We start from the raw sequence: 20,724 nt of genomic DNA, 5'->3' as shown, positions 1-20,724 counted from the left end.
CTCTTCCATCACCCAAATCACTGATGAGATTATTGTGTTCCAGTAGACTCAGAGCAGAGATTATTGTGTTTCAATAGACTCAGCAGAAACTACTCTTGTTTTCTCTTGCCATTTGCATCTTGCAATGTGCATTTTCATCTAGACACATTCACCAGATAGAAGTTTTGTGTACTCAACCTTTCTATTTTTCTTTTGTTTCTTTCTCATGTGGGCTAGCAAATGTTTAAGTAACGATAGCTGTCAGGGTTCTCTTGTACTAGCCCCTTTGAAATGAATGAGACTTGTGCAGGAGAACTTCCTGATAGGTTGTACATCTGCATGTTTTTTATCTGCTAAATATTTTTTTTTAAGTAACGAAAGTTTGCTTAGGTATGAGTTGCTCTTGACTAATTCATATAGACTATTACACAACATTCTGTCTCTGACATTTAGATTCATTTATGTTTTAGTAACTTAACCAGATACTAAATTGAATTAATTGGCATTTATGCCTCACTGCTCTTTCAAGTTATTTATTAACTAATTAATGACATTTTGGACACACAAGCATACACATGCTCCTATTGTGTTTCTCTGTGAGGATTGTTCACCCCCAAGTTTTGAGATGTTGTATGCAAGCTGATGCTAGATTCCCCAACTAAAGGAGCTGCTGTTTTCTTTTGGCATGTTAAGGTAGTAACTGCCACAGCATGCAGAAGCAACTCTGAACTTTTAGTGGAATTGTTGGGTGATATCGATAACTCTCTTTCATCTTTCAAATCTGAATCTCCTGTTACTCTAAATTTGTATTCTCAGATTAAAGCATCCTTGACTTTGCTAATTTCTTGAGCAGAGAAATTGCATCACATTGTGAGCTTGTCCCTTGCCACCTGCCCAATATGGTTTAAGGTTTAGAGGTTCTGCATGCTGACATTTTCTATCATTGTTTAGTGGCAGATAAGCTCCCAAATGCAAACTTTAAAAAATATTCCAGTGCTATTCAGCACCAAGGAACTGATATGTCATCCATACTTGTCAAAGGGCAGTAGTTGTCAATTACTATATTTATCAGGTCAACCTCATTTCTCTCTTTCCCTGTATTGAGAATGCTTTGGTCAAACCTGAATTGTTGTCCAAGTATACAATACTTCCTCCCATATGACTTCCACTGATGCATAAAATATAGGATTTCCCATTTATTTGTCTGTTTGCTTACTCATAAAACTTCTATAACATCTTTTGTTCTGGAAAAGATATTGTGTTAATATCTACAGGACTATGTGGCAACCAGTTTTACAGTTTTACTTTCACAGTTCTAATAAGACTTTGAAGCCATGCTGTCCATTGGAACCAGTCAGCAGTCCACCAGCTGTACTGTAAATTCCTGGTGAAAGATACTTTTTTTCAACCAGAACTTGCCAGAACTCAGTTCCGGCACCTCTCAGGTGGCCACCGTTGCCATTATAAGAGAACAAGGGAGGTGTTCATGGTGAGTTTCTCCACCTCTTTTCCTAGAAAAATAGCACTGGTCACTGGCCTCACTAAACTTTCACAACTGAAAGCCATTATCAAGAAGCTCATGTGAGATGGGGCTTCAGTTAAGGATGGATAGATGGATCAGCCAATTCTCAGGTCTGTGTCACTTTTGAATGTGTTTAGTTATAAGCCAGCTGTGTCCCATTTCCACATTAAGCTGAGAATTACTTTTTTTTAAAAAAAAAGATCCTCATGAAAACGTGCACTTAAATTTGTATTTAAATACAAACTTGTCTTCTCAAGAACATGTTTTGTCTCCAAAAGAAATTATTTTGATACTTGTTTTGAGCCAATAACTGCATCACACAATTTAGAGAAGTGCAAAATCTAAAGGATAGCTACATCCTCATCTGTACATTGATCCTGGTGATATGGATCAGGTCAACTTATATCAGAATTCACAGGAATCATGTTCCTCAAGCATCTCATGCTGCAGCGTCCCAGAAGTTGGTGGAAGATTATGATCTTCCTTCTAAATCTCGGGGAAAGCATCCCACTGATGCAGTAATGTCACCTGTTTTATAGAAGTTCATTTCCACAGCAGGAAAGATGTTATCAGGCAGATTTTTGACTCTCCAAATAAACTGTATGCATGAAACATTTTATGCGTTGATTCTATTTCAATCTTTCAACTGATTTGCCACCCGCTTCATTTCAAAAGATCCAGTGTTAGCAATGCTCTTAGATATGTGCCAAAAAAGCTTCGCTATTTCCAACTTTATTCATGAATGGAAGCTTTTATGTATCTTGCTTTCAGACAGAAGAGAATGGTGCTCAACTCAGAAAGCAAACATAGCATTACTGAAATAAGTTCATGTCAGGGTCTTTCAGAAACTGCACTGAGAAGGTTAAGCTTATCCTTCTAGCGTGGGGTGGGTGAAACATTTTTGGCCAGAAGGCCACAACACACACACACGCAACCAACCAACCAACCAACCAACCAAGGGGAGCCCAGTGTTGTGTTGTGTTGTGTTGTGTTGTGTTGTGTTGTGTTGTGCAATGTAATGCAGTGCAATGCAATGGAGCCAACCTGCCACTCTTGTTCTTACTCGCTTGTGCAATGCCAAGCTGTAAAAAAAGAGAAGCCACTATGATGGACAGCGACGGAAGTTCTCATCTGTAAGCCATCAGTTCCAAGTGAGAAGCAAAAGCTGGCCAGCTATAGAAAGAATAAATGAGGCTGTCATCTGACTATATGTGGAATCCACACAGATATTTCAAAATCCAGAGCGTTATGCATTCATGTCTCGCATTTCAGGGAAGCTGTCCGTGCAGACATACAAGGGTCAGACCAAGATGGATTTAGTTCCGCCTTCTGCTTCCAGCAGCAGCAAGTTCACATGGCTCTGGGTGCTCGCAAGCATGGCATGAAGGTTTTTGCCTCTATTATCTTATATCCAAAGGCAGACAACCTCTGAATAAGAAGGTTTCCTTCGTAGCTAGACTGTTCTCCAGGAATTTGTCTGTTCCCTTTTAAAAGCTATCTAATCCCTGTGCTGAGGGGGTTTCACCTGCTAGCCTGGTCCCAGATTCCACAGATACAGAGTCTCATTTGCAGGAATACAGACATACAGCGGTACCTCAGGTTACAGACGCTTCAGGTTACAGACTTCGCTAACCCAGAGGCAGCGGGAGGCCCCATTAGCTAAGGTGGTACTTAAGGTTAAGAACAGTTTCAGGTTAAGAAAGGACCTCCAGAACGAATTAAGTTCTTAACCCAAGGTACCACTGTACACAACAACACCAATAGGCTCTGATTATCCTTTTGCAGCATATGGATTGTGCAATAAGATCCTATTCATGTTGCAGGATACACAGGATGGGCAGAAAGGATCTCCAGCTCATGGAGGTTTGGGGAAAGGCCCTTGGGTGGAATTCCACCCCAAAATGTTCATTTGTATGTTTAACAAAAGCCTGCCCAGGGCTTTCTTGCATTTCCACGTGTTGCAGTGAATTCTGTCTAGTGGTGAGAAATACATCAATTTTTGCCTCCTTAGAAAGTAAACGGCAACGATCATCTTCTAATCTTTGAGGATCTTCATGCTAAAAGATTTGTCCAAGTTAGCATTTCCATGATTAGTTTGATGTAATACCATTCCAAAGTCTTGGCTACATTTTATCTACACAAATTTTAAGCACTGTATATGACAGGATAATAATATCAAATTTATAAAAGAATGAATGGGTTAGGACATTTTTCACATATATTTGTATATCGGGGGAGCTTTTTCTCTACAAATGTTTGTGCCTTTTTATTTTTATTTTCTTCTGTTTTGCTTTGTATCACTTTATTTCTTTATAACTGAAAACTTTTCAATAAAAAAGAGCACTGTATATGACAGCTCCGTTTACAGTTGTTTATGCATTATAGCAACTGCAAGGGACCTGGGCATGGATGGGGATGCAAAGTTTTACAGCAGTTTCGGAGTCTTGGCATACCTTGTTCGTTCTCCTCTGTTTGTAGTAACAATTACATAAGTTAACTTCTTGAGGTGTGGGGCCGATCTGTGGAAGAAATGATCCCTTGGCACAGAAGATGCTCCTGATGGCTCTCTTTGACTCTTCTATGATTCTGAGATTCCATAAATCACATCAGGAAAATCTGGATTTCTATTTTAAATGGAAATGTATGGAAGCACAGTTTTAGCATGTGGCCCAAGGCCTATCCCCTCACACCAGAAAACATAAAAATCCACAGTGTGCGCTGTATATAAGCACAAAATCATATAGTTTTATGGGTCTGTCTTGTAAGTTCAGAGAGAGATTTATTCTAAACTATTAATCAGCATACTTAAACAGCATTCCCATTCTTTCCTCCCTTTCCGCTGGCTTCCCACCCTGGTCATATATTTGACTTCTTATTAACAGGCATTTTTTCTCTCTCTCTTTTTCAAACTTGCTCTAGGTATCAAACTGGTTTGGAAATAAGCGAATCCGGTACAAGAAGAACATAGGTAAATTTCAAGAGGAAGCCAATATTTATGCTGCCAAAACGGCTGTCACTGCTACAAATGTGTCAGCCCATGGAAGCCAAGCTAACTCACCCTCAACTCCCAATTCAGCTGGTTAGTTTTTTTTTTCTTTTGGGTTGTTATTGTTCTTTTCTTTTCGTGGGGTTTTATTTTCTTTTAGTATCAATGTGTGTTTCTCGTTTGCTTTTTAATTTGGTTTCCTCTTTGGTTCGTTCACTTTTGGGGCAATGTATTCATTTAGGATATTTTGTTCCTGTCTGTTTTTTCTGTTTCCGAAGGCAATGTAGTCATGCTGTGTGATTAAAAGTAATGTGTTGGGAATTTTTGCACGGAGAACGTTTTGCCTGATTTGCTGGTTCTCCCAGGAGAAAGGTCGTCCGTGCACATTTGAATGTTTCAACAGGGGAGAGACGTTTATCACTGGGTGACCCTGATAAATAACCCAACACATTCAGGGGCCACAATCCACCAGGAAGTTCTCCTGTACAAGCCACATTGAAATGAATGGGAGCTGCACACGAGCACACAATGTTTCCATGGGACTTTCGCTCAGAGCATCACCCAGTCATGTTATTTGGTGTCTGTATTGTGTGAACGTTTCTCTCTGGATTATTGCTTGCTTATTCCCATTACCTGTAGCTCACCTGTTTTGTGTAATTTTATTTTTCTTTGGTATCAGAATTGCTAGAGGGCTTTTTACTCCGTGAAAATTCAAACATGGCTTGTCCCTCTACCTTTCCAGGATGTGATCTTGTGTTTTTTGTATTAGTTATGCAAGGGACAAATTCATTTTAGGTGCCTTGAGTACTATTGCAGAGAAAGGCAGAGTGGAAATTTGGGGAATAAATTAGCCCAATAAATAGTTTATTTGATCTTGATATTTGAGATGCATGTGGTAAAGAGCTTGGATCAGGCTTGCTGTTTCATGTTTGCATCGTGTTAGACAATTGTTTATGACAAATTGTTTATTGTAAAATGGATTGTAATTTCCTGGGCCATAGAAAACTCGGGACAATCTTTTTGGGAAAAGGTCAGCTTAAGGACCAGTTTGTGAACAAATGTGTACTGTATGGCTTTTTTGTTTTAAAAGAGGAAAATGCCAAATACATGGGGTTGATATACTTTTTCCACGTTATGAAATTATATGGGTACAAATAAATACGAGGCATTTGCGTAAAGCTGCCGACAAGCTGTGCCCAAGACGGTGTAATTTGGATGTCTTCCAAGAGAGCTTAGATATTGTTAGAAAACATGCTATGTCTCCTGCTCTGGATTCTTTAAGCTCTGAAATAATAAAGCATTAAAGTAGAGTATCTTTCTTCCAGAGGAGTGTGTGCCCAAGGTGAGCCCTTGTTCTGAATCACTTCAGTCTTTATTCTAGTCCCCAGTTGAGATCAGTGTGACCAAGTGGCTAAAGCAATGGGAATTAGAGCTCTGTGATCTAGAACCTCCTACCCAAGTTGCTTTGGCAATGGGAGAAACATCTTAGATAGTAACCCATAGCTGAGCAGCACCGGCAGAGCTGGCATTGTGCTTTGGTCTTCTTTTGGGGGCGGGAGGGCTGGCCCTCCTCAGAACCCTTAACCAGAATGGACCTCATTGTCTGAGGAGCTGATGGTGCCATTTCTGTGCGGTGGGGAAGAGGCTAGAACTCCTGGTAACACCATTCATCATGCCTGGAGATGGTTCTTTCCTCTATCTCCTCTGATTGAAGCTTGTTTAGTTCCACTGGCTCTGCAGCTGACATGGGCCAGAGGCCTTGTTCCAGCTGACATGGGCCAGAGGTAGGCCCTCCTCACTCAAATGAGGGAGCGATTGACAGCGTGACTTTGTACGTGCAACAGGTTGTCCTGGCAGCTGCAGCCCCAGGGCTGAAGCCATTGCTGTTGGTGATCTTGCCCCCATTACGTGGAGGAGTACCAGAAATCAAATCTCACAAAGTAACACTATGCAGGTCACACATCACAAATTACAATCTGTTTCTCACTACTTTTGAAAATTGAGATGGTGTGTTTTGCCTTATTGGTTTATCATTTACTGTCTTCCTCAAGGCCTGTGAGTTACAAGAAGCAGCTTGGTAATGTAGGTGTTATACAAGAGAATTGACCTTTTTATGAGCTCCGCTCCCTGGCCTGTGAACAGCAGCCATTAACACCCCCCCCCAAAAAAAAAAAAAAAATCTAGACTTGCCCTTTTGCAGTGGCAAGGAGCCAAATCCATAGTAAACTTCCGCAAGACAACATTTCATGTTGGTTTCCCTAAGACCTCCTTGTAATAGGAGGAGTGGCTTTTTAAAGCAGTGGCTTGCTGGATAAGAGAAGTGATTTTGCCTGGCCAAATTTCATAATAGCCCAGAATGGCAAGAACATTTAGGGCTGTTTCACATGTTACATTTTATATATATATACCTGACACATTTTAACTGTGCAAGGAAAAACAAAAGTACACTATGAGTGCAGAAAGCACACGTTTGCTGAGATATATATCTTGCAGGTTCTCTTGTCAGAGAGCCCAAAGTGGCTTTTTCTCCCTGTTTGAAGTGTACATTTGGAAGCAAAACTGGAGTTGTTGCTGTGTTGTGCGTGAAACGACACCCCACTGAGTGAAAGGAAGGCAGGGGACAATAAGGGCTGTGCGGAAGCCTTTTAGGAAAGATAATAAGAAATGGACATTCTGTTTGGAGGATGAGCCTAACAGAAGAGGCTTGTGTTGAGGCTATGCAGTGGGGCATTCACCAACTCGCAGGTTCAGATCAGAAGAATCTTTATTTGCATCAGCCACTAGCCATAGCAATAAAATAAAATGTACTGAAGACAGAGGTAAAAACTTAACTATACAAAATACACTTTGGATGTTTATATCAATAATCAAATAAGAGATCTTATTCTAATTGCCCCTGCTAAAAACCTTGCAGTTTTTGCTGTCACCGGATTATTATTATTATTGTTATTATTTATTGAATTTATATACTACCCCATACCTGGAGGTCCTGATCATCTTGATCTGCTAAAAGAAAGGACACAGTAGCAATGGTTGAGCGACCCAACATGGACAATAGTAGAGGGGCAATAACCTCACTCCTCAAATCTTTATAAAGATTGCACACCAGAAGCATATGAGCCACTGACTCAGTACTGCCATCTCCACAGGAACATAACCGTTTTCCCAGTGCAATCTTTTGAAATTGACCCTCAAGTACAGCTGAAGGCAGTAGTATATTCAATCTTGCGAAAGTGAAAGCACGCCTGTACTTTGGAATTGTTAAATTTTGCAAATAGGGTGTCAAAATGACTAGGTGGAAAACAATCATACCATGGACAAAATTTCCTTATTGTGGCCAAATTATTGGTTGGTGGTTTCTTAGTTTGCTTCATGCTGAAAAGCAGCTGCTAATTATCTTGAAGTTTGACACCCTGTGTGACACCCTCTACTTCAGAGGTCAACAAACTTTTTCAGTAGGGGGCCGGTCCACTGTCCCTCAGACCTTGTGGGGAGCTGGACTGTATTGGGGGGGGAGTGAACGAATTCCTATGCCCCACAAATAACCCAGAGATGCATTTTAAATAAAAGCACACATTCTACTCATGTAAAAACACGCTGATTCCCAGACCATCTGCAGACCAGATTTAGAAGGCGATTGGGCCAGATCCGGCCCCTGGGCCTTAGTTTGCCTACTCATGCTCTACTTCTCGGGAGTCATTGACTGAGCCTCTTAGCTGACTGCTCTCTCCCCTTACTCCTATCCACTTGCCTACCTGTTGGGTCCATGTAAGTCAACCGTTGCTGATCTGGCCAGAGTCCCTTCCTGTTGGGTCCATGTAAGTCAACCGTTGCTGATCTGGCCAGAGTCCTTTCCTTTCAACTGCTGTAATGCACCATTTTCTTTTTCCTCTGCACATTGCAGATTCTCCTTTCCTCATTTCCACAAAAAAACACCTCTTTGTCTCTCCAGCTCCGACACCACCTCAGACTTTCATCCTACTGCTGTGAATCTCCTCTGATCTTCTCCTTCTCCCCTGTGGTGTAAATCAATCACTCTTGGCAAACTGCTGCTTTCTCTTCATGCAGGTGCAGTTAAGACAGCATCTTCCGTCTAGGCCTGAAAACAAATAATTGTTAATTTCTCAGTAATTTCAGCAAGAGTTAGCTAGACAGAACTAGGTCTCTCCCTTCAACTTGCTCTAAATTTAACTAGATTTGTATTAATCACATGAAATGGGAGGGGGTCCTCTTTTCTTCCTATAAACAGTTTTTGGTTGTTGTTTTTAAGTTCCACAACATTTCCCTTAAGGAGCTTACAGTTACCACCAATGTGAATTGTTATAAAAGAAGGCACCGCACATGCAATGGGGATATAAATGTTTCCATATTGGTTAAAAAATCATCAAAACATTTCCTTTCTATTTGATCCCTTTGTTATAAAAGTCCACATTCTAAAACATGATAAGAATTAAATATTGAACTTCGCTTTCAATAAAATCCAAAGATCAGTGTGATTCAGAAGATCAGGGGCTAAGGAACTTTTGTAAATAAAGATGGAAGTCAGGCCTTCTGACCTGTAAATGCTGGTCCCTTTTCCCAGATAAATCGGGTTGGCTTTAATGACTCATTGGATAAGAGAAAATCATTTTGCACATGTTCAAAATGCTGTTAATTAATGCTTTATTGAAATCTCCCTCAAACAAGCCACTGGTACTCAGGCAGGTATCGTGGAAAAGTTCACAAGCCAAGCAACTGAAAGTCAGGAGCGCATTGTCACTCAGCCGGGTGGCAGTTGTGACCAGTAGCCATTGACAGGTTTACCTTCCATTTTGGGATATAATATTTTATGAAATTGCCAACAGAATACTTCTGGAGCAAATGAGGCACTCTTGCTTCTGGCTTCAGAGAGGGAAGCAGGGAGACTGTTCAGAGACAGCAGCTCACAAGCCAGTCAGGGAACCTTAGTTAGTGTTTGACCATTTCAGTTCTTCATTCCACTTCTCCTACACATTGCTCAAAAATGTAAGTAATGGAAAAATAATGTCAAATTCTGCTGAAGGGGAAATGGAATATTGTTGGGAGGAATGTATTTCTGCTTTCAAAGCTCAGTTGAATGAACTATCCTGAAATTCTGGAGATGCTGTTCATTGAGGGTGGTGTGTGTCTTTGTTTTGATGTCATTCCTTTTCCCGCACCATTGTATTATCCCTTGGAGATGCCTGGCCATGGTAACTCTCCTTCCTGAAGATTTTGCATTGATGCCAAGAATGCTGAAGCAGCATCATGGATGACACTAAAGGTCATCTGAGCAATTACTGTTCTGACTCTATCTGTACGGTGTAAATTCCATTGGTGTGCACATTTGCCACTTACATATGTGCATTAATCTTGGGAAGACTTTGGGCACAATCCACTGGGACATTCTCATGCACAAACCTCATAGAGATGAATGAGAGCTATGGAAGAACACAAGTACTCTTGGGGCCCACCCATTCATTTCCATAGAGCTTTCACAGGAGACCAACCTGATGAATTGTGCCATCTGCATCAATATCAACATATATTCTGTAAATGGTATCTATCAATACCATTGTTGCTTTGAATGTAATTTTGTGACTGTTCCCTCTGCCCTGCCGATTCACCATCTGTCAAGTAAATGCCATTTCTACTTTTTTGGAGGGATGTTTTAAAAAGATAGTGTGGGGTAAAATACCCACACTTTTCAAGCAAATAAACTTAAAAAGCAACCTGTGCTGTCTGCAGAAAAGGGATGGAGGCACACAGCCTTCCTAGGGCCTCTTTGCGGTGATATCATTGGCTTGCTGCACGACCTTGAAAATCCAGATCATTTATTGAGGCCATCTGTTAAGGAGAGAAAACCATACTTTTACCCAAATCCCATGGCATTCCTGTGAGACTTAAGTAATTACAGTAGGCACATGTTGTATGCTCAGAAGGCGGTTGTCACAGAAAGGAAAATATTGGTATAATCATGGCATTTTTTGAATCCCAAAAAGTTGGTACTCTTAGTGCTGCACAGTAATGGGAGTTCTTGAAAAGTAATCGGAACCATTTCCAATAGATTATCTATTGTCAAAGTGTGATTAGATAGATAGATAGATAGACCTACAGATAGATTTATTCCTTGCCCTTTTAGTGACTATGCGCCATGCAGAGCAGCTTACAGCAATTTAGAATCACAATATCATAAAATGCAATAAAAACACAGCATTAAGAATTCATTAAAATACAACAGAGGTAAAGATCACAGCCAAAACATGACCTTTACAGCAGATACTTAGCAGGTAAAAGCATTCTGGAATTAAAATGTTTTCCCCAACCAGTGGGAAACAGCCAGAGAGGGGGTCACCTACGCTTCATAGGACAAAGTGCTTCATGATATTGGTGCAGTCACTGAGAAGGCCCTATCTCTTGCTCTCATCAAACACTTCTCCATCCTAAGTAGAACGCAGAAAAGTCTTCTGATCTTATGGAGTAGGCAGGGTGGTATGTAAGGAGGCAATCCTTCAGTTACAGGGTTTTTTCCAAAGCCTGATGAAGTCAATTGGGATGTTTCCACCATACACTAAAGGAGACTTTGAAGAACTTCTTATCCCTTGCTAATTATTGTGACATTTTAGACTCTCTCCTTCAAGATGTGTTTACATAGGAGCAAAAAAAGACTTCATGGGCAGGGGAGATGTTTGCAGGGGAACTCACCGTTGGACTGTTTCTTGTCTTCTGATGGTTGTACTCTTCAGATAACTACACCCTCCCTCCATTTGTTAAGTGTTTAGCACAGATGTTGGAAACCTCTGGCCTTCCAGATGTTGGTGAACTGCAGTGCCCGTCATCCCTTGCCATTGGCCATGCTTGTTGGCACAGATGGGAGTTTTAGCAACACCTGGAGGACCAAAGGTTTTCCACACCTGGTTTAACCAAAATATTTGCAAAGAGAAAGTATAGTTCAAAGGTTCACAGAGCTTTTATCTGTATTTCACTGTTGGGCAGTTGCAAAAAACCAAGCAAACCAACCAACCAACCAACCCTAGACATAGTAGTTATATATCTTCCAATATTGAACAGCTTAGCATTGCAAAAGTGCAATGGAATTGACCTGGGCCCCTGAAGTCTCTCCCTTCAAGCCTAATGTCATGCTTAAAACTAAACCTTGCACGTTCAGCTTTCTCATTCTTAACATCAGTTGCACGAGAGTTTCAAAATAATCCTTTCCTTCCAGTCTATCTCATGCAGTTAGGTTGCTGTGTCATAAAGTATATTTTTTTGCAGGGGACATAGGGGGAAAACTGAAAGGGAGTTACGTCTGGAATAACACCTTTCAACCCTGTGTGTGGTTGAGATTATTGAGATAACGTGATCTGGCGAGTTCCAGATTTTGCCATGAGACAAAGACAACACGGAGGAGATCAAGAGAGCCTTACCACATTCTTGTGGCCCATTTTCCCTACACTCCAAAGTTGGCACATTATGTGCTCCTCTAGATGCGTGGGGCGTGAGGGACTAGCGGAAATCCCTGGCCTTTGTTTCTATTCTACATTTTGCTATCCTGCCAAATTGGCCAAGATAGATTCATTGTGGGCTGTGACTGGAACCCCTCACGAAACTGGCGGTGTCTTAGCATGGCATGCTCCACAAACATTTTCTAGTCATCTATATTTATGGGAGTCATCTTCTAAAAGCAAGATAAGACTGCTGTCCAGGCATCACAGCTGAAAATATCAAAGCTTGCTAAGACATTAGTGTGCTGTCCACAGCAACAAAGCAACCTCCCAGCCACAAAACAGGAGCTATGTGCCGCACCCTCCATCAGGAAGCACTGAATTCTGAAGGACTCATTTCTGTTGAGAAGTTGGTTGGAGGGCGAGCTTTTTTGAGATGTGATATTTATAGCTCTTACAGTGCATCCTCTCTCTCTCTCTCTCTCTTTTAATTTTTAATTTTTTATATTTTTATTTTTTGCTTGCTCTGTCCTTCGTGCTACTAACCTGTTTTGTCTCCTGTTTGGGGTTGCTTTGCATGTCATTTCCTTCTTCTTGGCTGACAGGCGTGTGGTTGATCCTCTTCCTTTCTATGATTCAGGTGCCTCACTCTTTCCTTTCCAGGTTCTTCCAGTTCTTTTAACATGTCAAACTCTGGAGATTTATTCATGAGCGTGCAGTCACTCAATGGGGATTCTTACCAAGGGGCCCAGGTTGGAGCCAACGTGCAGTCACAGGTAGGGATCCATCGGATGTACTGCCAGTGAATGCATCAATATCAGAATGAAGAGCCTTTGATCCTATTGGCGTTCCCCATTCCTGTCCCAAGAGAGGAATCGAAACTCCGTAACCAACCTAAACCAGTCAAAACAAAAACCCCAAACCAAACAATTTTATTTATTTATTACCAAAAATTGTCTTTGGGGATGTTGCCCACGCTTTGTGAATGCATTTGGCTCTGGCTTCCTAGTTACAGTAAGAAGAAATCAGTATTTGAACAGAAAGAGTATTACGCAAGATGCAACTTGCTTAGTGGATTTTCTAGGAGAAATGACCAGATATTTGTACCTCGGGCTTATTTTTCAAGATGTCCATATTGTCATATTCTGCTTGGTTTAATGACAAGAGAGTGGTGCTGAACTACAGAAGTTTCCCTTTCCCCCATTTCAGTGTCAAACTTCATTTAGCCATCCTATCCTAGAAGCCAGTTTGACAGGGAAGAGTGCAGGAAATAATCACTGGGGTGTAAGCCACTTCTTCCTGATGCAATGGTTGCAACAGCTTCTTAGGTATTTGCTTACCCCTTCGGGAGTCTCCTTTTACCCTTAGATAATGGTGCCAACCATTCAAACATTTCCATCTCATGTCAAGGTGCATTAAAAGCAAAGCTAGGTTGCATTGCTACCCTGAATGCAGAAAAGAAGGCATGCTAGATGGCAGGCGGCCTCGCGCGGTCAAGAAGGATGAATGGTCTCGAGAGGCAAGGCATGAACCCTCGTAACACTCATTTGTATTAAGTCAACTCTCTTCAGTTGCAAGTGGCACTGAGAAACCTTGGGTTGAATAACTGGTGTGGATAGCAGGGGTGACAGATTTGGACGGAGTAGATTTCTTACCCCCATATAGGAATTGCTAACTCAACCAAGGACCTCCAACCAACTTGCCTCCTTGTATATTTTTCTCCCCACCATTTGCTGCACTACTCAGAATCCAGCACGGGCTGCTGCTGCCGCTGCCACTGTTGCTATCAGGGATTATAGTGGGATGTTTGGAGGGAGGGAGGCATCTTCACTTATTGCTGCTTGGAGTGAACACTGGGAAATCTTGATTATATCATCCTATTTTAGTCACCCCCAAAATTAGTCTTGCCTTTTAATATCTGTGTTCCTAATTCTCTCTTTGTTGTTGTTGGTCTGTTTAGGTGGATACCCTTCGCCATGTTATCAGCCAGACAGGAGGATACAGTGACGGACTCGCAGCGAGTCAGATGTATAGTCCGCAGGGCATCAGTGTAAGAAAAATAGGCTTCCTTTTTTCTTTTTTCTTTTTCCCCCCTTTCTTGTTGGTTCTCTCTTTCCCAATTATTTCAAAGCCATAGGGCTCAGAATGCCACTTAGTAGGACTTGTCTTAGCTTTACGGTCACCTAGTTTATTGCTTCTGTATCGGTCGTGCCAACGGCAGAGTTCTCTCTGCGAAAAAAGTGGCGATGGGGCAGGCCTTGTGCAGGCAGCTGGCGTCTAGGACTGTCAGACGCAATCAATATTCACATGGCACCTGCGGCCACTTGCGTTCTGCTGAGAGAGCTGCTAAACAGGTGACACCTAGTACAGTGGCAGGAGGGGACCCAGACATCTCCAACGAGAAGGCCAAGGGCTGGAGTCCATTGCAGCTGAACGTACCATCTAAAATAGTGGGTGGGCCCTCTCCCATTCTAAAAGCCAAAAATGGATTATTAACAGATTGGTGATAATGACGACGACGACGATGATGCTAATACAGAAATTAGAGTAAGAAAAACCGAGGGGAGGGGTGGAGAGAGGGGGTGGAGAGGAGAGGAACATCTTCTACTTGTTCTGGGTTGCGCTGGCGGCTCCTCACTAGCATGAAAATTCATAGCGACAAGCTGTGTCGTACAGAGTGAAATCGATCAGACAGACACAAGGAGAACCGAGTGTAGATTCGGGACAGCAATCCAACTTCATTTCTCAGATCAATCATCCGCCATCTCAGTGGCGGTGACAGCAAGCTGGGAGAAGAGGGGAGCCTGGAAAAGGAGACTGCCGTACACTGTGTCGGGGGCTTCTCTTTGCCCCTTTAGAGGTCAGGGGAAGAGTTGCGCTCGAGGATTAACCTGAAAATACTGGGAGGGTAAAGCATGGTCCTGATGTGTTGACTTTCCACTGCATGCGTGCCTCTGACGCGAGGAGCGCCCTTTGAGGGTGGTGGCAAAGGGCAGTACAAGGTTTAGAGGCTTCTCTCCCACCCTCTTTAGATAACCTTCAGGATTTCTACTGTCTGCATTGCTCACAACAGTGCTAGGCAAAGCAAGTCTTTTCTCAGTGGGGAATCGTACAGCATGCTGCCGTTGGACCTGCTAGGCATTCTCCATGAGCTCATGTCAAGTTGAAATGAAAGGAAGTGCCAAGGATAGGATGTGATGGATGGGAAAGTCTTAAAACGGCTTGCCAAGACCCCCCCCTCTCTTTCTCTCTCTCATCCTTTTTGTTCAAGTACAAAATTTGAGGCGTTAAAAGGCGATTGCTTAGATACCCAAAGTAAGTTGAAGCTCATGGGTTGGCAGGTTGGGTTATATAGGAGTGCATGATGTTTTTTTCTCTGGGGGTGTGTGTTAGAGGAATCACGTGCCAGACAGAGCAACTCCAAGCCAATGTACATTGTGCAGGATGGGGCAGTCGCCAAGTTAGCTGAGAACAGTCACGTGTGTTGTTCACCTTTCTGTCTGATTCGTATATAAAGTGAGAGGTGAAGGAACTAATTTAATATAAAAAGCCACACAGTTGAGGGGAACTGTATTCTCTCCCACTTTTGTAAGTGTCCAATTACAATATTAGGGGGAACCTGATGTGACAAATTGTAAGGAGAATGAGGGCTTATTGTTTTTTATTTGACATTAAAATTAAATGCCCCTTCGAGGACATCAAATATGGCTGTGCCTGCCATTTCCAGTTTGACCTAGGGTGGTAGAATTCTGATCTGTATCACTTCAGACACGTGAAAGGTCCCATTTTTAATGCTCTCCTGTATACTTTCAAAGCCCTTCATGGAGTAAATCACAGAGAATAACTTTGCCTGGTATGTTAGTTTACTACAGGCATGGAAGCGTTCAAAAATATGCATTTTCCTGCATTCTAAAGTGATACAATCCATAATTCTGCTACCTTGTTCTGCCAAATGTATACATGCGCTCTAGAAACCCAAGGGGGGTAATATAATAGAAGGGCTTAATCCTTACTACCCTCTGAGCTATATAGTCCAACGACTATATTGCTTCAGCATCTTTTCAATATTTATGTGTCCTTTTTCCAAAGCCGTAAGAAGAAACTTGGATTATTGGCAGGCTTCTAATCATTAGGAGGAAGGAGGATGCTCCCTTGAAGCCATTGGTGGGCATGGTGGAGGGGCAGAAATGTTGTAAAGCATGGCGTCTGACTTTGTTGTTGGAATTCTGAGCTGACTTCTTCTGAATTTAGCACAGGCATCCAAGCACCCACGTTTGCACCGAGCCCTGACGTCACCAGGCAAGGACAGTAAAGCATTCTGAAGTAAATGCAACTGAACATGTGCAGACAATTATGTCTGATTATATAAACCCATTGCAAAAACCGGGCTTGAAAATGCCACATGAAAGAGCCTATCGTTCCACATTAATCTCTGTTAGCCGAATTCATTTCTATTCTGGCTCTTTAATACTGAGGAATAAATGAATCGGAGACTGATCATGATAAGATATGATACTTCTGTACAAATTAACCCTGCCCCCACCCCCCAAGGAGAAGCCCAGCTCACTGCAACTGAATATATATCTGAACACAGTAGTTTTCTAGGCTAAGCCAAATCACCAGGGGATGCTCTGCTGAAGAAAAGAGCTAGGGAAAGGGCATGCGAGAGGAGATGAAAGCCAGCATGGATTCAGGTGCAGAACTGAAGCTAATTTGGTAGTCATTAATAAAGGGAAGCTGCAGAATGGGAATCAGCACTAATACCAGAAGGGACATGGTGCAGTTTCCTTTATCTTCAGGCCAGCTATTTTGGAAGAGGGGAGAAAGGCCTCTCTTGAAAGGAATGGCTTGCAGAAGAGGGAGAACAATCAATCATAGTAGATGCTTTCCTTGGCAACCTGAGAGCTTCCTTGCAATGATATGGTCCTTTCCTGCCCAGCCCTGCCATTTTCTATATTTAAGAATAGAAGCTGAAATGGAATGGAATTGGGGGAGGAGTTAGCAGCCAGTAGCTCTGTTAAGCTGTTTGCAGCCTCTGGGAGCTTGTGACCAGGACTTGTAAACAGGGACATTTGCCAAGCGAGGCCTGGAATGCTACTTCACGGTGTCCGTAGGACCAAGAGACATGGATGGCAAGGGAGTAGCTGCAATGACCTGCAACACCATGTCTGTCTTTCTGCCTAAGAATGTGCAAAACTACACCTGCAGTAAGTGCAAGCCGGTTGCCTTGCTGGAACAGAAGGTACAGCAACATGAGGCCCACCTCTTCCAACTTTGAGCTATCCGGGAAAGATGAGGACTTTCTCAATGGAGAAGAGTGGACCGTCTTGGAACAGCAACATGGGTGGGGTGCCCCTAAAGAGGAGAAAGATCCCATTGCAGGGGATTAACCCCTAGAAGGAACATGGCACACAGAAAGAAGCAAGACTGTCAGGAGCCATGCTGTGTCACTGGAGCTGCAAATTTGATTCCAGGCCCACTATATCCCTATGTTCTTCATTCTTGACTTGGAGGCCTCTGGCATCCGCTTGCAAATACAAGTTATTATATATCATTTTATATATATATATATATATATATATATATATATGCAGGTTTTGGTGTCTTCGGGTGTCTTCCCGTGTAGGAGTTGGGGTGTCTAGGCGACGTTTCGACGAGGTCTCACTCGTCATCTTCAGGCTGGTGCTTACGGCTTCTTGTTACTGGAACAGAGCAGGATCTCAGTGTTTGAGTTCCTATAAATACTGTTGAGGGGGTGTGGTGTATTCTGGGCAGAGAGGAAGTTCCCAGGATAGTGTGACTTTTCTTCTTTTGTTCCTTAATTACTTGAGGGATATCTTGAGTGATTTCTTGAGTGATATTCTGAGTACCACTTAGGAGGGTCATTAAGAGTGGATTAGTTGCTAAAGCTTTCGTGTCTTGACCTCTTGAGCTTGTGAAGAGTTTTTCTGGGAAGATGGCTGTACTGCACTTTGTTGTGCTCTGGCTTGGCTTCGTGTATAGGGGCGAGCTGTGGTTTTGTGCCCTGTGCCAGTCAGATCTGTGTAGGGATTGCAGGGGGGTGTAGCATCCGGAGGTGCCACTATGGTTTGGCTACTGGATGGTGTCTGTAATTTATCTGTGGAGAGGGTCTGGGTTTGGGTCTGGTGTGGTTGATTGGTGATGGCGTTCTGTGTGCCTCTGGTTCTGGTGTCGGTTTTTGTGGGGAGGGCTAATTTCCAGATGTCTGGCAGGCGGGACGTGTCGTCACGCTTGTTCATGTTGTGAGGGTGTTTCTCTATCTCGATGGCTTCCATGATTATTCTCTTGTGGTGATGTTCCATGTTAAAGAGCAATTTGGAATCTGCAAAATTAATTTCGTGTCCTGTTTCTTTCATGTGTTGGAAAAGAGAGGAAGTTTTTTCTTCTTTTTTGACGGCATTCTTGTGTTCTGCGATACGTGCATTTATTCGTCTGTTTGTTTGTCCAATGTACGTGGCTGGGCAGACTTTGCAGGGTATTTCATAGACCCCTTGGTTTTCCAACTGGATTTTATCTTTGGGGTTTCTGAGGATATTGGCTATTTTTTGGTTGGTGCAAAAGGCTGTTTTGATATTGTGTTTATGGAGGATTTTGCTAATTTTATCTGTAGTGCCCTTGATATAAGGAAGGAGGGCCATGCCATTGTTTTCTTCTGTGTCTTGGTTTTTGGGGGGTGTTTCTTTTTGGATTAGCTTCGTAACCCTGTTTTGCTGGTATCCATTGGCGATTAACACATTTGAGAGATTCTGTAACTCAGTTGTCAAGTGGTCTTTGTCAGCCAGGCGTTTGGTTCTGGAGATGAGAGTCTTGGCTACGGAGTTTATTTGTGCAGGGTGGTGGTGTGATTGTGCATGTAAGTAGCGGTTGGTGTGTGTTTTTTTCCGGTAGATGGTGTGTCCTAGGGAGCCATCAGGTTTTTTGTAGATTAGGACGTCAAGGAAGGGAAGTTGGTTGTTGGCTTCTATTTCCATAGTGAATTGTATTTTGGGGTGTAGGCTGTTGAGATGTGTGAGGAAGCTATCTAGTTTTTCTTTCCCGTGTGGCCAAATTACAAAGGTGTCGTCAACATATCTGAGCCAAAGTTTGGGTTTGTGTTCTGACTTGTCTAAAGCATTGGTTTCAAAGTGTTCCATGTACAGATTTGCGATGACCGGTGAGAGGGGTGATCCCATAGGTGCTCCTTCTATCTGTTTGTATCTTTGTCCATTGTGGATGAAGTACGTGTTGGTTAGGCAGTGGTTGGTCTATGGGATCACCCCTCTCACCGGTCATCGCAAATCTGTACATGGAACACTTTGAAACCAATGCTTTAGACAAGTCAGAACACAAACCCAAACTTTGGCTCAGATATGTTGACGACACCTTTGTAATTTGGCCACACGGGAAAGAAAAACTAGATAGCTTCCTCACACATCTCAACAGCCTACACCCCAAAATACAATTCACTATGGAAATAGAAGCCAACAACCAACTTCCCTTCCTTGACGTCCTAATCTACAAAAAACCTGATGGCTCCCTAGGACACACCATCTACCGGAAAAAAACACACACCAACCGCTACTTACATGCACAATCACACCACCACCCTGCACAAATAAACTCCGTAGCCAAGACTCTCATCTCCAGAACCAAACGCCTGGCTGACAAAGACCACTTGACAACTGAGTTACAGAATCTCTCAAATGTGTTAATCGCCAATGGATACCAGCAAAACAGGGTTACGAAGCTAATCCAAAAAGAAACACCCCCAAAAACCAAGACACAGAAGAAAACAATGGCATGGCCCTCCTTCCTTATATCAAGGGCACTACAGATAAAATTAGCAAAATCCTCCATAAACACAATATCAAAACAGCCTTTTGCACCAACCAAAAAATAGCCAATATCCTCAGAAACCCCAAAGATAAAATCCAGTTGGAAAACCAAGGGGTCTATGAAATACCCTGCAAAGTCTGCCCAGCCACGTACATTGGACAAACAAACAGACGAATAAATGCACGTATCGCAGAACACAAGAATGCCGTCAAAAAAGAAGAAAAAACTTCCTCTCTTTTCCAACACATGAAAGAAACAGGACACGAAATTAATTTTGCAGATTCCAAATTGCTCTTTAACATGGAACATCACCACAAGAGAATAATCATGGAAGCCATCGAGATAGAGAAACACCCTCACAACATGAACAAGCGTGACGACACGTCCCGCCTGCCAGACATCTGGAAATTAGCCCTCCCCACAAAAACCGACACCAGAACCAGAGGCACACAGAACGCCATCACCAATCAACCACACCAGACCCAAACCCAGACCCTCTCCACAGATAAATTACAGACACCATCCAGTAGCCAAACCATAGTGGCACCTCCGGATGCTACACCCCCCTGCAATCCCTACACAGATCTGACTGGCACAGGGCACAAAACCACAGCTCGCCCCTATACACGAAGCCAAGCCAGAGCACAACAAAGTGCAGTACAGCCATCTTCCCAGAAAAACTCTTCACAAGCTCAAGAGGTCAAGACACGAAAGCTTTAGCAACTAATCCACTCTTAATGACCCTCCTAAGTGGTACTCAGAATATCACTCAAGAAATCACTCAAGATATCCCTCAAGTAATTAAGGAACAAAAGAAGAAAAGTCACACTATCCTGGGAACTTCCTCTCTGCCCAGAATACACCACACCCCCTCAACAGTATTTATAGGAACTCAAACACTGAGATCCTGCTCTGTTCCAGTAACAAGAAGCCGTAAGCACCAGCCTGAAGATGACGAG

General features: G+C 42.6%; 1 protein-coding gene across 5 annotated transcripts in view; it reads left to right on the top strand.

Moving 5' to 3' along the window:
• Positions 1-20,724, top strand: part of PBX1 (PBX homeobox 1) — a 220,071-nt gene that overhangs the window by 184,136 nt on the left and 15,211 nt on the right. The window contains exons 6-9 of one of the 5 annotated variants that reach the window (XM_083506828.1): positions 4,421-4,580; positions 12,593-12,705; positions 13,890-13,979; positions 16,181-16,799. In XM_083506828.1, coding sequence (XP_083362954.1) covers positions 4,421-4,580; positions 12,593-12,705; positions 13,890-13,979; positions 16,181-16,219 — 402 coding nt within the window. In that variant the 3' untranslated portion in view covers positions 16,220-16,799. Of the gene's footprint in view, positions 1-4,420; positions 4,581-12,592; positions 12,706-13,889; positions 13,980-16,180; positions 16,800-20,724 lie in introns of those variants that run through there. The other 4 variants (XM_083506829.1, XM_083506827.1, XM_083506831.1 and 1 more) reach the window with 4 other exon arrangements.

This window comes from Podarcis liolepis (genome assembly GCF_965112155.1).
Source record: "Podarcis liolepis genome assembly, chromosome: 6".
NCBI classification, from domain to species: domain Eukaryota; kingdom Metazoa; phylum Chordata; class Lepidosauria; order Squamata; family Lacertidae; genus Podarcis; species Podarcis liolepis.
The sequence above is the reverse complement of the archived record's forward strand: the minus strand, read 5'-3'. Positions and strand labels throughout refer to the sequence as shown.